This window comes from Anomaloglossus baeobatrachus, chromosome 6, assembly GCF_048569485.1.
Source record: "Anomaloglossus baeobatrachus isolate aAnoBae1 chromosome 6, aAnoBae1.hap1, whole genome shotgun sequence".
Taxonomy (NCBI): Eukaryota; Metazoa; Chordata; class Amphibia; order Anura; family Aromobatidae; genus Anomaloglossus; species Anomaloglossus baeobatrachus.
The window spans coordinates 305,607,864-305,621,930 of record NC_134358.1 but is presented as its reverse complement, the minus strand read 5'-3'; the positions used below and the strand labels follow the sequence as shown (position 1 = coordinate 305,621,930).

Below are 14,067 nucleotides of genomic sequence, written 5' to 3'. Positions count from 1 at the left end.
AGGGCAGGTAAGTGCATGTGAAGCTGGTGTAGCGATAATTTTCGATATGCGACTGGGGCGGGGACTATCGCATTCGACATCGCAGCATCGGCTTGCGATGTCGCAACGTGCAAAGCCCGCCTGAGACCAAATGAGCAATCAACAGGAAGTGAGTTGCAGCCACAGAGTCACTTCCTCATACTTCCTCATTTGATCCAAAGGTGAGGAGAAAGAAGCTGGCAGTGATTGGATGCCGGGCTCTCGTGACATCACAATATCACATGAACTTCATACCGCGGTTACTGACAGCACTCGAACAGTGCCAGAACGTGAGTACAGGGTCTTTTATTTTAACTGGAAGAAAGAAGTGGAATTAGAACTTCTTGTCCTAGTAGTGGACAACCCCTTTAAATGTCATTGTTATATAAGGGAAAAGAAATAAGAAAACTAAAAATCTTATTGGTGATTAGATTAATCTTTTTTTTCCAAGGAATATTTATAACATGATGCAAAATTATCAACTTACAATTTATGATCCTGCTATATTTGGTCAAACATTTAATGAACTCACCCTTAATGTGATGTCAGAACTGCTTCTATTTGGCGTGACGTGTGATGTTTGGTGGTATTGAAGATGTTGCCTCTCACAAATGCTTTTCCAGGTTTCATCAGTCGGTCTGGAGCACAGTAGACTCTTTATGATTATACATTTTTTAAAGAACTGATATGGGCAGTAAGTTGTATATTACACTGCATGCTCCTCAAACAGTACAGCCAATTCTTAATTAGATTTCCGAGGAAGAGGCTTCAGAAGGCTTAATTTTTGCAGCCTTTTGGAAAATGAATATCAGCTTGAAAGGTCAGAGTAATGACAGAGTAATTGGGAGCTACATTTTTTGACTCTTCAGCTATATTCATTAAAATTAATTTTAATGTAGGTCTATATATATTCACTATGCTTTGCTTACATACATCATATTCTGTAGCGCTTTACTGACATTATCATCACTGTCCCCATTGGGGCTCACAATCGTAATAGAATAGTAGTGAGAATGTTGGCCTCTCGTCATCACTTGGATCAAAAAGAGGCACACTTTCCATAATAGTAACGGTATAATATATTATATGCATCATTTTTTCATTATGAAATGTTTTTCTATGCAGCTCCGTCCAGCAACAACCGTGTACGAACTGGCAAAACATTTTAATTTGGAAGTTTCAATGTTTGAGAGGCTGATAAGAATGAACATACCATACGTGCGCCTGAACTATCAAGTAAGTTCTATGTGACAATATGGGGTAGCGTATGATAACTTAAAGAGGTTTTCCCAAGTTAGTAAGTTATTCCCTATCCGATCGCAGGGACCTCCACAGATTCTGACAACTCTGCCTATACAGAGCCCATGTGAATGGCGCAATGGTCAATCATGCGTACTGCGGCTTATTAATTCATATGGCAGATCCAAAGACTATCTCTGTTGGCCCTATAAAAAAAAGTGACCGTTGTTTTAATTTTTCTCATGAATCAATAGTACATGTGACTCCTGAACTGATCATTCAGTCTCAAAATTCTCAATTCAAGGGTAAGCTCAGAATTTCCTATTACTAAGATAAGAAATAACAGTTGGTGCTTATAATGGTCTATGGAGAACTGTAACATGCGTTGCAAGAGAACTTTTAGTAGAATGGCTGGCTGCTTCTAGCTTTTCTTCCTTTTCCGCTTTCCATAGATGACAGTTGGTGCTTGTAAATTTGTTTTATTCACTGAATACAGATTTTACCTATGAATTGAGAGTGAAAGAACAGTCCAGGACATGAAAGATGCAAATTTCTCTGATGATATATATTACAAAGTTGCCACTTTTCATGTGTACTATTGGTTTTTTTTTTGTTTTTTTAAATAAAAATGTAATTGATGGTTATTCTTTGAGTGAATGGAGCAACCCCAATATAAAATCTGAGTCCACAGAGAGCCCCATTATATACAGATAGAAGCCACCACAGTTCCCCTATATACCATATGAGTGCTCAGATAGCCCCGCTATATACAGTGTGAGACCTCTATATAAAGTATAAGCCCTTACATAGCTCCATATATACAGTGTGTGCCCCCACATAACCTCTCTATATACAGTATGAGCCCTCATATAGCCCTCTATGCAGTGTGAGCCCACTCATTCTTCCATATGAGAGAATCGGAGCACAGTAGATGACACTTGGATCACGCTCACAGTAGAATTTGAGCCGAGTGTCATTAACATATCGCATGAGAAAATCTACTACCTTGTGACTGAAGCCTAAGAGAAAAGTAGCAATTCTGTTCTATTTTATGCGTCTCTCAAACTATTCATTTTTCTCTTTTTGTAGCATCGAATGAGGCCAGAAATAGCAAAGCTACTAACACCACACATTTATGACAAACTGGAGAATCATGAATCCGTATATAAATATGACAACGTAAAGGTAATATTTTTTCCTAATAATCAATAAAAGTTGCAGTCTTTAAAGCTCTTGCTTAACGCTGTGCCCTTTAGACTCAAGAAATATAAAAACTGGTTTTAAGAGAAAACAAGTTAAATGCTGCGCTAAAAACCACAGATCCAGGATATATGGTGAATTCCTTTTTCTATATTTTCACAGGTCAACGCTTTCAAAGACATCTCCGTCTTCTTCATCAGGATAAACATAAAATGTCGTAAGATGTCGTTCCTTTTATGTTTGTCCTGATGAAGAAGACGGATATGTCTTTGAAACGCGTTGACCTATGAAAATAAGAAAAAAGAATTCACCATATATCCTGGATCTGTGTTTTTTAGCGCAGCATTTAACCCGTTTTCTCTTAAAACCAGTTTTTATATTTCACCGCTTGCATCGGGGCTGCTGCTTACCACCGTTCTATTCCTATTGTGCCTTTAAGTAGTTGTGCCTGTGACAACTACAGCAGGTGAGTACCTGTCCCATTCCCTGCGTTAACCCTATATCGGGTAAAACCCTATGTGCGCTTCTTTTCCACAGTTTCTCAGCTACCTTTAGACTCAAGGACAGATAAAGGCTTGGAATCTAGGGGTTTTACGACAGAAAAAAAGTGGAGTGGCAGGACTGGAAAGCAAAAATCTAATCACAATCTCAGAGACAGGAATACAATTACTCTTCCAATCAGGAACAAATATATGATATCACTATAGATAGAGCTATGTGTCGAATAATACTATCTCACAGTGACCCTATAGTGGTCTGTTACCAGTTTTTCTCTATCGTCAAGCTATACAAGGATAAACAGTACTGATCAATGCAGTCACATGTAAAATACTTAACATATATTGTGACTGACGAGGGGCCTTCATTGTTCTAGTCATTCATATTATATTCATGTTGTAGTCTATATATTGCATAGCACGTGATAACACAGTATGACATTAGTATGACAACCAATCAGTTACCACAAAAGGCTCCATGGTAAAGGCCCAGTCACACACAACGACTTACCAGCGATCCCGAAAATGATGCGACCTGATAGGGATCGCTGGTAAGTCGCTGGGAGGTCGCAGATGAGATGTCACACAGTCAGACCTTACCAGCGATGCAGGAACGATACAGGTCGCAGTAGCAACCTGTATAACGATCTCAGCAGTCACTGTGACCCTGTCACACAGTGTCAAACACAGCAATGTGTCCTGCCCAGCAAGACATCGCCTTTGAAGAAAATGACCTGGGTCATTCTGCAACGACTAGAGATCTCACAGCAGGGGCCTGATCGCTGGTAGATGTCACACATAACGAGATCGCAAACGGGATCGCTACTGCGTCACAGAAACCGTGACTCAGCAGTGATCTCGCTAGCGATCTCGTTATGTGTGACGGTACCTGAAGCCATAGCAATCAGTAAATGATAAGTTAGTACTATCAGACCTGGATAGGTCAGAACATATCGTAAAAATTGGGTTTTGGTGGCAAAAGTACTTACAATTTGGCAAATTCATTTTCAGTTCTTTTACATGTTAATAGTGTATAGTTTATTTTTCACATGCACAATTATCTTTTCAAGATACTTACAATCACTTACCCATTTTTTATCTTTAATAGGGTGTTTGCCAAAATCTTTTTTTTGTGGATCACAGCCATCCTGAGCACCACATCAGTGAAGGCAAGAGTCGTCAGAATGTCCATGAAGCTGCTTTTGCGAAGTCACTTTGCCTGTATTTTATACAACAAGGCTACTCTCCATCCCAGATAACAATACTCACTACTTATTCTGGACAGCTTCATTGTTTACAGAAAATGATGCCCAAAGCTCAGTTTCAGGGTGTCAGGGTATGTGTGGTTGATAAATACCAAGGCGAAGAAAATGATATCATCATCCTCTCACTCGTAAGAAGTAACTTGGTTGGCAATGTTGGTTTCCTTAAAATCCCAAACCGGGTTTGTGTTGCTTTATCAAGAGCAAGAATAGGGTTATATTGTATAGGAAACATGCAGATGCTATCGAAAGTTCCCCTCTGGAAAAAAATCCATGATGTGTTAACGGAAAATGGACAAATTGGGAAAGAACTTAAGGTGCAATGTGTCAATCATCCAAACACCACAACTTACTTGTCGTCTTCTGAAGACTTTGCTAATGTCCCAGAAGGTGGATGCATGGTTCCTTGTGATTATCGTTTAGACTGTGGGCATGTTTGTGCCCTTTATTGCCATCCTTATGATCCTAAACATTTACAAATTAAGTGTGAAAAACCTTGTCTCAAGACTCCTTGTAAGAAAGGTCATAAGTGTAAGAAAATATGTAGTGAGCCATGTGGGGACTGTCAGGAATTGGTGCCAAAAACAATTCCTGTATGTGGACACACTCGAGATCTAGCATGTTCAGAGATACCACTAAAAAGAGATTGCAGAGAACCTTGTAAGGCTAAAACCTTTCCTTGCGGCCATCCCTGTAGCAGTTTTTGTGGGACTCCCTGTCCTGTAAGGTGCATTACAGATGTCCCTATAACTCTCATTTGTGGTCACACATTCAGGAGTGAATGCTTTCTGAAATCTAATATTTTTGTAAAAATTGAAGGCTTAGAAGAAGATAATTTATTTGTTGGACCCTGCAATACATGCCTTGGAATAACTATAGAAAAAAGTGTGTATGTAAATCTACTGCGTAATAAGGAACCCCATGTTACGTGTTTTGAAGGCAGACTTGGTGTAACCAGATTTTCCAGCTCTTACCAGCATACGAAATGTTGCCTGCACAAAGAGGAATCTGATGTAGTTGATAAATGGCAGCCTGAGTTGAAAGATTTTGTCCAAACAAATGGAGATATATTTTCTCGGGTATGTGATTCCAAACAAATGATAAATGCAATTGAGCGCATGCCCAAGACCATTGCACAGATGATAGTCGCAGGTGAAAAACTCAAACTTTTATTTAAAATCGGAGCTTGTGACGGCAGACTTACAGATCTCAGTCTGGATGTGTCACATGCTCATGTGCCCACATTTACATACAGTGATTACAAAAATTATCAAATAATAAAGGACTATGTCAAAATGAAAAAGATTGAGGTGGTAGCAGGAAACAAGGAGCTTATTTCTATATTAAGCAATGAAAGCAGTATTCTTACCATGGACAGGCTTGTTCTTCACCGCACCCCAGACCCTCCCCCGATCAGCCATGACTCCGACCGCTGGGTTCGTTCTAGGCCATCAGCTTCATTTTTTCTTCACTTAAATCGAAGGCACAAAAAACGTTTTTTTCACTTCTGATGTGCCATTCTGGGGACCATTCTGGGGACCGCAACCTCGAAATTTTTCTGTGTCAAAAGTAATGCTTGATTTCAAAAGTTCAGGGTAAAAACTAGGGGCTCTCTTAAAATCTGTACTCCCTGTCTACCCCTCTGCAGTAATCTAGTACATATAGCTTGCAATATTATTGTTTTCGAGAAAGGGATTCAGAATTCTCCCAACAATTTCACCTTCACCGCAGTTTCTTGCAGCGAGATCCAGAGCCACACTGCAGTTACTGTAAAGAATACCTTTGTTACAGAAACTCTTTCCTCTAGATGTGGCAGATGTAAACTTACAGAATAAACAGACCATGAGAGACATTACTGTGTTAACTTTTGAAATATTTATTTATAGTAATTAGGCTATTCATATTTAGACACTGACATTTCCTTATTCTACACTGGTGCAAAACTGTACATGAGAAAGTGTTTGATCTCATTAGTGATTTTTGTGGAGGTGGAAGCATGTTTTGATCCATTTTAACCCCTTTTAGTGCATACTTGATATTTGCTTTGACAGCAGCTGCCTGACACAGGTTGCTACAGTTCACTTTTCACTAATAACTCAAGTCCTTTTACTTATCAGATTTACCTACCTAAACCTGCAAAAAATGACTTAAAAATGTGTAAGATAGCAATATATTTTATTAACCTCTTTACGACTTTTGACGTACCTGTATATCCAAGGCCGTGGCTGTCCGCGAACCCACAGTCCCCCGCACATGTTGGCTGATCTGATCAGCCGACATCTACAGCTAACAGGCAAGGGTGGATCGGACGTCAGAAGTTACATCACAGGCTCCCAATGCATCTCTATGAGAGCCAGAACAAGGGTCTAATAGACTTGTATTGAGTTGTGACCTACGACGCACTCCATGAAGCACTGGCGCAGCCAGAAAGTCACAAATCGCTATAGTCTGGCCGTAACGATGCTCTAAAAAAGATGAAAAGGTAAGCCAGGAGTCAGGGGACTTACATTTAAATCACCACTCCAGTGACACAATTAAAAAAAGAAAACCACTGGAGTCATGCTTTAATCACAAAATTAAAGTATACATGATAAAAACAGTAAATTTAAAAAGTGGGCTATTCCATATAAAATATCAAAGAAGATATTAACCCCTTCAGCCCCCGGGAACTTTCCGTTTTTGCGTTTTTGTTTTTTGCTCCCCTTCTTCCGAGAGGCGTAACGTTTTTATTTTTCCATCAATCTTGCCATATGAGGGCTTGTTTTTTGCGGGACGAGTTGTACTTTTAAATGAAATCATAAGTTTTACCATATAGTGTACTGGAAAACGGCAAACAAATTCCAAGTGCGGAAAAATTGCAAAAAAAGTGTGACCGTACAATAGTTTTTGGGATATTTTATTCACTGTGTTCACTATATGGTTAAACTGAGGTATCTATGTGATGCCTCAGGTCGGTGCGAGTTTGTAGACAGCAAACATGTATAGGTTTACTTGTATCTAAGGGGTTAAAAAAAATTCACAAGCTTGTCCAAAAAACGTGGCGCACGTTTTGCGCCATTTTCCAAAACCCGTAGCATTCTCATTTTTTAGGATCTGAGGCTCAGTGATGGCTTATTTTTTGCGTCTCGACCTGACGTTTTTATAGGTACCATTTTTGCGCAGATGCTACGTTTTGATCGCCTGTTATTGCATTTTGCGCAAAATTTGCGGCGACCAAAATACGTAATTTTGGCGTTTGGAATTTTTTTGCCGCTACGCCGTTTACTGATCAGATTCATTGATTTTATATTTTGATAGATCGGGCATTTCTGAACGTGGCGATACCAAATATGTGTGTATTTTTTATTTTTTTAACCCTTTAATTTTCAATGGGGTGAAAGGGGGGTGATTTGAACTTTTAGGTTTTTTTATTTTTTTTACATAGTTACAAAGTTACTTAGGTTGAAAAAAGACCTAGGTCCATCTAGTTCAACCTTCCTCCACCAGTTCTACATTTAGTCACTAAGTCATTTATAACCAACAATGTTTTGTGTACTGAGGAAATCATCCAGCCCTTTTTTAAAAGCTGTTATAGTATCTGCCATTACAACCTCTTGTGGTAGTGTATTCCACAGTCTGACCGGTCTAACTGTAAAGAACCCTTTCCTATTTAGGTGTCGGAATCGCTTTTCTTCCACTCGCAGTGAGTGCCCCCTGGTCCTTAGTATTGTTTTTGGAAGAAATAAGTCATGTGCCAGTCCTTTATATTGACCACACATGTATTTATACATATAAATGAGATCTCCTCTGAGACGTCTTTTTTCTAAGCTAAACATATCTAACTTTTTCAACCTGCCATCATATGGGAGGCCTTCCATTCCTTGTAATAGTCTAGTTGCCCGCCTTTGAACTGACTCTAACTTCTGAATGTCCTTTTTAAAATGTGGAGCCCAAAACTGGATCCCGTATTCCAGATGTGGCCTTACAAGTGATTTATAGAGGGGTAACAATACGTTGGGATCACGGGATCTAATCTCTCTTTTTATACACCCTAAAATCTTGTTTGCTTTAGCAGCTGCTGCTTGACATTGAGTGCTGCTGCTCAGCTTATTTGTAATGAGAATACCCAAGTCCTTCTCCTGTTCTGTAGTCCCGAGTTTACTTCCATTTAATGTATACGCAGCTATAGGATTACTCCGTCCTAGGTGCATTACTTTACATTTATCAACATTAAATCTCATTTGCCAAGTATCTGCCCATTCTGACATCTTATCTAGATCTTTTTGTAATATTGTACTATCCAGGTCAGTTTTTAATATCCTACATAGTTTGGTGTCATCGGCAAAGACTGACACTGTACTATCAACCCCATCCACAAGGTCATTAATAAAGAGAGTAAAAAGAATCGGTCCAAGCACAGATCCCTGCGGCACCCCACTGCTGACTATAGCCCATTTAGAGAATGTACCATTTATGACTACTCTTTGTTTCCTATCTCTTAGCCAATTCCTTACCCAGTTGCATATTGTGTCCCCTAGTCCTTGCTTCTGGAGCTTTAGTATAAGGCTATTATGTGGTACAGTATCAAATGCCTTTGCAAAGTCCAAATAAATCACATCAGCTGCATTACCAATATCCAGGTTTGAACTTACCCCCTCATAGAACCCCAACAGGTTGGTTAGACACGACTTATCTTTCATGAATCCATGCTTTGTGTCAGTTATCATATTATTTTCTGCAATATATTTTTGCATGTCATCCCTTAAAATGCCCTCAAAAACTTTGCATACTACTGATGTCAGGCTTACTGGACGGTAGTTGCCTTTTTAATTTTTTAAAACTTTTTTTTTTTACTTTTTTTTTTTTTTTACTAGTCCCCCTAGGGGGCTATTGAGATCAGCATTCCGATCGCTTTGCACTATCTGCAGATCTCAGCTACAGAGCTGAGAACTGCAGATTTGCTGCTTCACTTTCAATGCCGACTGTATTCCGGCATTGAGAGGAAGTGAGTCATGTTAGCTACAGGCGTCATCATATGACCCTGTGCTACCATGGCAACTGCCGAAAGTCACGTGATCATGTCACGTGACTTCCGGTGGGGGCGGGGTAAGTGACTGTCATGGCAGCGCCCATATACATATCGCTGCCAGATTTTGGCAGCGAAATGTAAGGGGTTAATGGCCGCGGCTAGCAGGCACACATGTCAGCTGTTGATAACAGCTGATATGTGCGCGGATCGCGGCCGCCTGCAGGGGGCGGGGCTTACCGGCACACGATCCATGACGTACCCAGTACGTCATGGGTCGTTAAGGGGTTAAGGAGGATGAAGGTAACATCAAAAATACATAAATCACATCCAGATTAATCCTTCATAGAGAAATATTAGGGCATGCAACTATTTTCAAGTAAATTCTAGCTCATTATTCCATAATATTACAGTAGTAGTGTGCCCATAGATGAGTATACAAGGCCTAAACAGGCTGTCTGGGTATAAGTGATATCAAACCAAGACAGAGACAATTATTAAGTTATTAATGTGACAAATGTAAAAAAATCATGAAATGATGATAAATTAGATTTATTCATATATTTATATTAATCCTAAGTGTTGCGTGCAAATGATTATATAGGTTATTCAGTTATTCCTCTAGACTAAAATCATACTCTGCATTGTGCGTCTAATCTTATATTGTAGTATAAGATGCAAAACATCAACTTTTTGTGCAATATATACTCATAAGTCTGTAGCACCCCTGAGGTATCAGGTGCCACAAAATGTAACCTGTGAAAACCCAAACCCGGAATATCCATGCCAATCTATCCATGCCAATCAACACACCAGCACTCTCAGGCCACATACAAAACCCCAATTCCAGACTGGGAGACTGCCTAGCAACAGGTAAAAGGGATGGGCACTTATTGGCAAATTGCCACCCAATCTGTAGGGAGAGACCCAGCAAGGGGGAGGGGTGAGTGGTCAGTTGGGAAGTTGGCGGGAGGAAGTGAAGGAGTGAGAGTGAGGAGTGAAGGAAAGGTGTAAAGACCTAAAGTAAGAACGGGACGCTGTAAAGGAGACAAGGACTGTGGAGTAAAGAACCGGGACTCCAGGAACCGTGGGTTACCTGTGGAAGTATAGGACTCCAAGAACCTCGAGACGCCAGTGGAAGTACGGAACCTAGGCTCACAGGACTCAGCACAAGGCGAGGTGCAGACCCTAGGACAGCGGGATACTTTATGGTCAAATTTTAAATCTGCCAGGTGAGGGGATCTCCAGGGTCCCTCACCAACCAAAGAGTCTAAAGCATCAGCAGCAAAATGGGGACCTGGGATCAGAGACAGAGGTCCACCCACTAAATAGTCCAGGCTGCCTGCAATAGGACCAAGACTGAAACGGAGGGGCTTCCCCATAAGCTCTAAGCTACGGGAGCCTAATATCAACAAGTGTTCACGGAGGACAGCTACCTCAGGTCACAACTGGCACGGAGAAAAAGGGGAGTGGGAACACCTGAAACCAGCACCAGTGGGTCCAGGTACCAAGCCAAAGTAAAAAGGCAAGTTGAAACTGCAATACCGGTGTGGACTGTTTCTTTCTCGCCTCCGTACACATACACTGACTGTCCCTTACTATAGCCCCCTTATCATCCACTGCTGGGCCCTAGCCCTGCTAGCGGAGGGCCCAAAACACCTAAGCTGCATTACTCTACCAGCCCCAGCAGGACCCTGCAGCTTCAATAAGTGGCAAAGTCGAAAACTCTTTCATTTTATTTTCTTTTATTTTTTCCATTTTTCACCCCTTTTGTTGGAGCGATCCCCAGGGTCACGAAACCGGGCATCGGCCGCGACCATGACTATTCCCCCTGCGCACCACATGCCTGGGACCGAGTACCCCACAGCCCTGGGGCGTCACAAGTCCAGAGCTGACAAATGTATGAAATATATGTAAAAAAAACCACCCATAATGATAGCATCCTATAGAATACCTTCGTGTTAGTGAGTATTTGGCCACTGCTTCTTCCAGGGGTGATTGTCAAATTTATGTAGTTTTTGCCTACTTAGTATATAATGGCAACTTATGTATTCTTATCTCAGATTCCATTCTTACTTTTATCTGAGTTAAACAGTATATACTACTTTTCAGTTTCTCCAAACCCATCTATCTATCTATCAATAGCAAAGTCAACGTCTGTGTTATCAGCAATTTTGACTATTTCCATTGTGTATGCAGGGTAGTTAGGCATACTGAAATAATAATTCACTTTCTTCGTCATGCTGCTGCTAAACTCCACATACAGGTATGCTTACAGGGAACAAAAAAAATGCTATTTATATTTATAGGGTTAATCTGCATTAACACTAGAACTACTGGACTCGTGACACCTATATAGAAATACATAGTGCAAAGTAGTCAAAATGACTACCTCAGTAGTTCTAGTGTTAAAATTATAAGCAGAAGATACAGGGTAAAAAATAAACTTGTATCCTCCCTGCAGCTGCTTGCTTTCAGTCACACTGTAGGAGGGAAAAAGCACAAATAGGGTCTTACCCGGTATGAGGGTAGAGAGACAAGAGAGAAATGCACTCACCTGGTGAGGTTGTGCCAGTCACAACCCCTTTCTTACACTTGTCAGTGTCTGGTGGTTTAGCAGCGGCCCCGTAGAGATAATATAATATATAGGTAAAAGGGAACGGGTTTAATGCCACGCTAAAGACCACAGATGCTGTAGATTAAAAAGATTTCCTTTTATTTTTACAGTTCCACGCATTTTAGAGACATCTCCGTCTCCTTAGGAAAAAGCATGAGCATGATTTCTTTTTTCCTGTATTATATTATATTATGCTTTCAGTTACAGTGACGGTGCAGAACTATACTGCTTACTACACATTGATTGACATTGTGCTCTACAGTGTGTACATAGCAGGCTGTCAATCAAATGTCAGTGATAACCGTGTGCTCACTGTATAGTAAGTAGTGACTGTAATCGCTCCTTCTACCGCCTATTGACTGTAAACGAGCAGCCGCAGGGAGGGTATCAGTTTATTATTCCCCATTGCCTCTGTCCTAGTAAGGCAATCTATCATTTTAACACTACCTGCAGATTAACCCTATATCTGCAAGAAACTGTGTTTTTGTGTTTTTAGACATAACAATGTTCCTTTTAAACAGCTTTCCAGGTCTTCTAATTAAAAATTATTACAAGTTGGAAGGTAAAACTTGCTGGCAGATAGCCTCTAATTCCTTACCAGTTTAGTATAAGCCGCAGTTAGTGCAATAATCCAGAACACTTCTACAGGATCATGAATAGTATACATCTTGCATCAAATAAGCCCAGTACTGACTCTGTGAATCTCAATGTCGTGTAAATAGCAACTGTTTGCATTCTGTAGCAAGTTATTTACTCAATTAGTCTCACTTGTTCTCAGTTTGAGTACATATATTTTGAATACAAATGCTAATATAAAGTAATGGCTTCCAATATGTAACGCTGTTCAATAGATTCCTTCTTTCTCTTCAATTTATGCAGGCTTTACACGGTACGATCTATCGTGTGATTGCACGATCGATCGTACCCGCCCCTGTCGTTTGTGCGTCACGGGCAAATCGCTGCCCGTGTTGCACAAAGTCGTTAAACCGCCATCACACGTACTTACCTGCTGAGCGTCCTCGCTGTGGGCGGCGAACATCCTCTTCCTGAAGGGGGTGGGACGTTCGGTGTCACAGCGACGTCCCACAGTCGCCGGCCAATACAAACGGAGGGGCGGAGATGAGCGGGACGTAAACATCCCGCCCACCTCCTTCCTTTCGCATTACCGGCGGGAGCCGCGGGACGTAGGTAAGCTGTGTTCATCGTTCCCGGGGTGTCACACGGAGCGAAGTGTGCTGCCCCGGGTACGATGAACATCCGGCGCCATGTTAAATAAACAATTTTTTAAAACTTAGCGACGAGTACACGACTCACAATTTGTGAGCGATTCAGCGTCGCTCGGAGGTGTCACACGAAACTATGTCGGGCACGATGCCGGATGTGCGTCATGAAAACCGTGACCTTGACGATGCATCTCACGATAGCTCGTCTCGTGTAAAGCTCGCATTAGTTTGCATTCTGCAGCAAGTTATTTACTCAATTAGTCTCAGTTGTTCTCAGTTTGAGTACATATATTTTGAATACAAATGCTAATACAAAGTAATGGCTTCCAATATGTAATGCTGTTCAATAGATTCCTTCTTTCTCTTGATTTAGGAAAAATACTATGGTACAGTATTACATATTGGGGTGCTAAGTTTTCTATCTTTCATTGTAAGAAATTAAACTCTACTCAAATAGCCACCATTGTATTCACCATAATTATAAACATTGTATACTAACTTTATGTAATAAACATTGTTTTGCTTAAAAAATTTCCTGTTCCATGTTATTTCTGTCATTTTTCCTTTTTCAACTCCTCTACAACAAAATCAATGTCCAATCTGTTTTTGGCTCACAGTTCATGAGATATTGCCCTTTGACAATAAATGTCCCATGTAGTTTGGCAGCCTTTTCATCAGAAAATGAATAATTTATGTGAGTTGATATCATACATAATATAAAATTTATGAAACAGAAGTTGGCCACATCTCTTTTTGCTCCCCTCACTTTTTAGAATAGACTGGTTCGGAAGCAGGCCACAGGCGAGTAGACTCAGGCGGGCTTTGCACACTACGACATCGCAGGCCGATGCTGCGATGCCGAGTGCGATAGTGCCCGCCCCCGTCGCAGCAGCGATATGTGGTGATAGCTGGCGTAGCGAAAGTTATCGCTACGCCAGCTTCACACACACACTCACCTGCCGTGCGACGTCCCTGTGGCCGGCGACCCGCCTCCTTGTTAAGGGGG

The 14,067-nt window shown here is 40.9% G+C and overlaps 1 protein-coding gene across 1 annotated transcript in view; it reads left to right on the top strand.

Annotated features, from left to right (window-relative positions):
• Positions 1–14,067, top strand: part of LOC142243898 (NFX1-type zinc finger-containing protein 1-like) — a 312,672-nt gene that overhangs the window by 244,213 nt on the left and 54,392 nt on the right. The window contains exons 23-25 of the mRNA XM_075316094.1: positions 1,144–1,254; positions 2,347–2,442; positions 4,063–5,652. Coding sequence (XP_075172209.1) covers positions 1,144–1,254; positions 2,347–2,442; positions 4,063–5,652 — 1,797 coding nt within the window. The remainder of the gene's footprint in view (positions 1–1,143; positions 1,255–2,346; positions 2,443–4,062; positions 5,653–14,067) is intronic.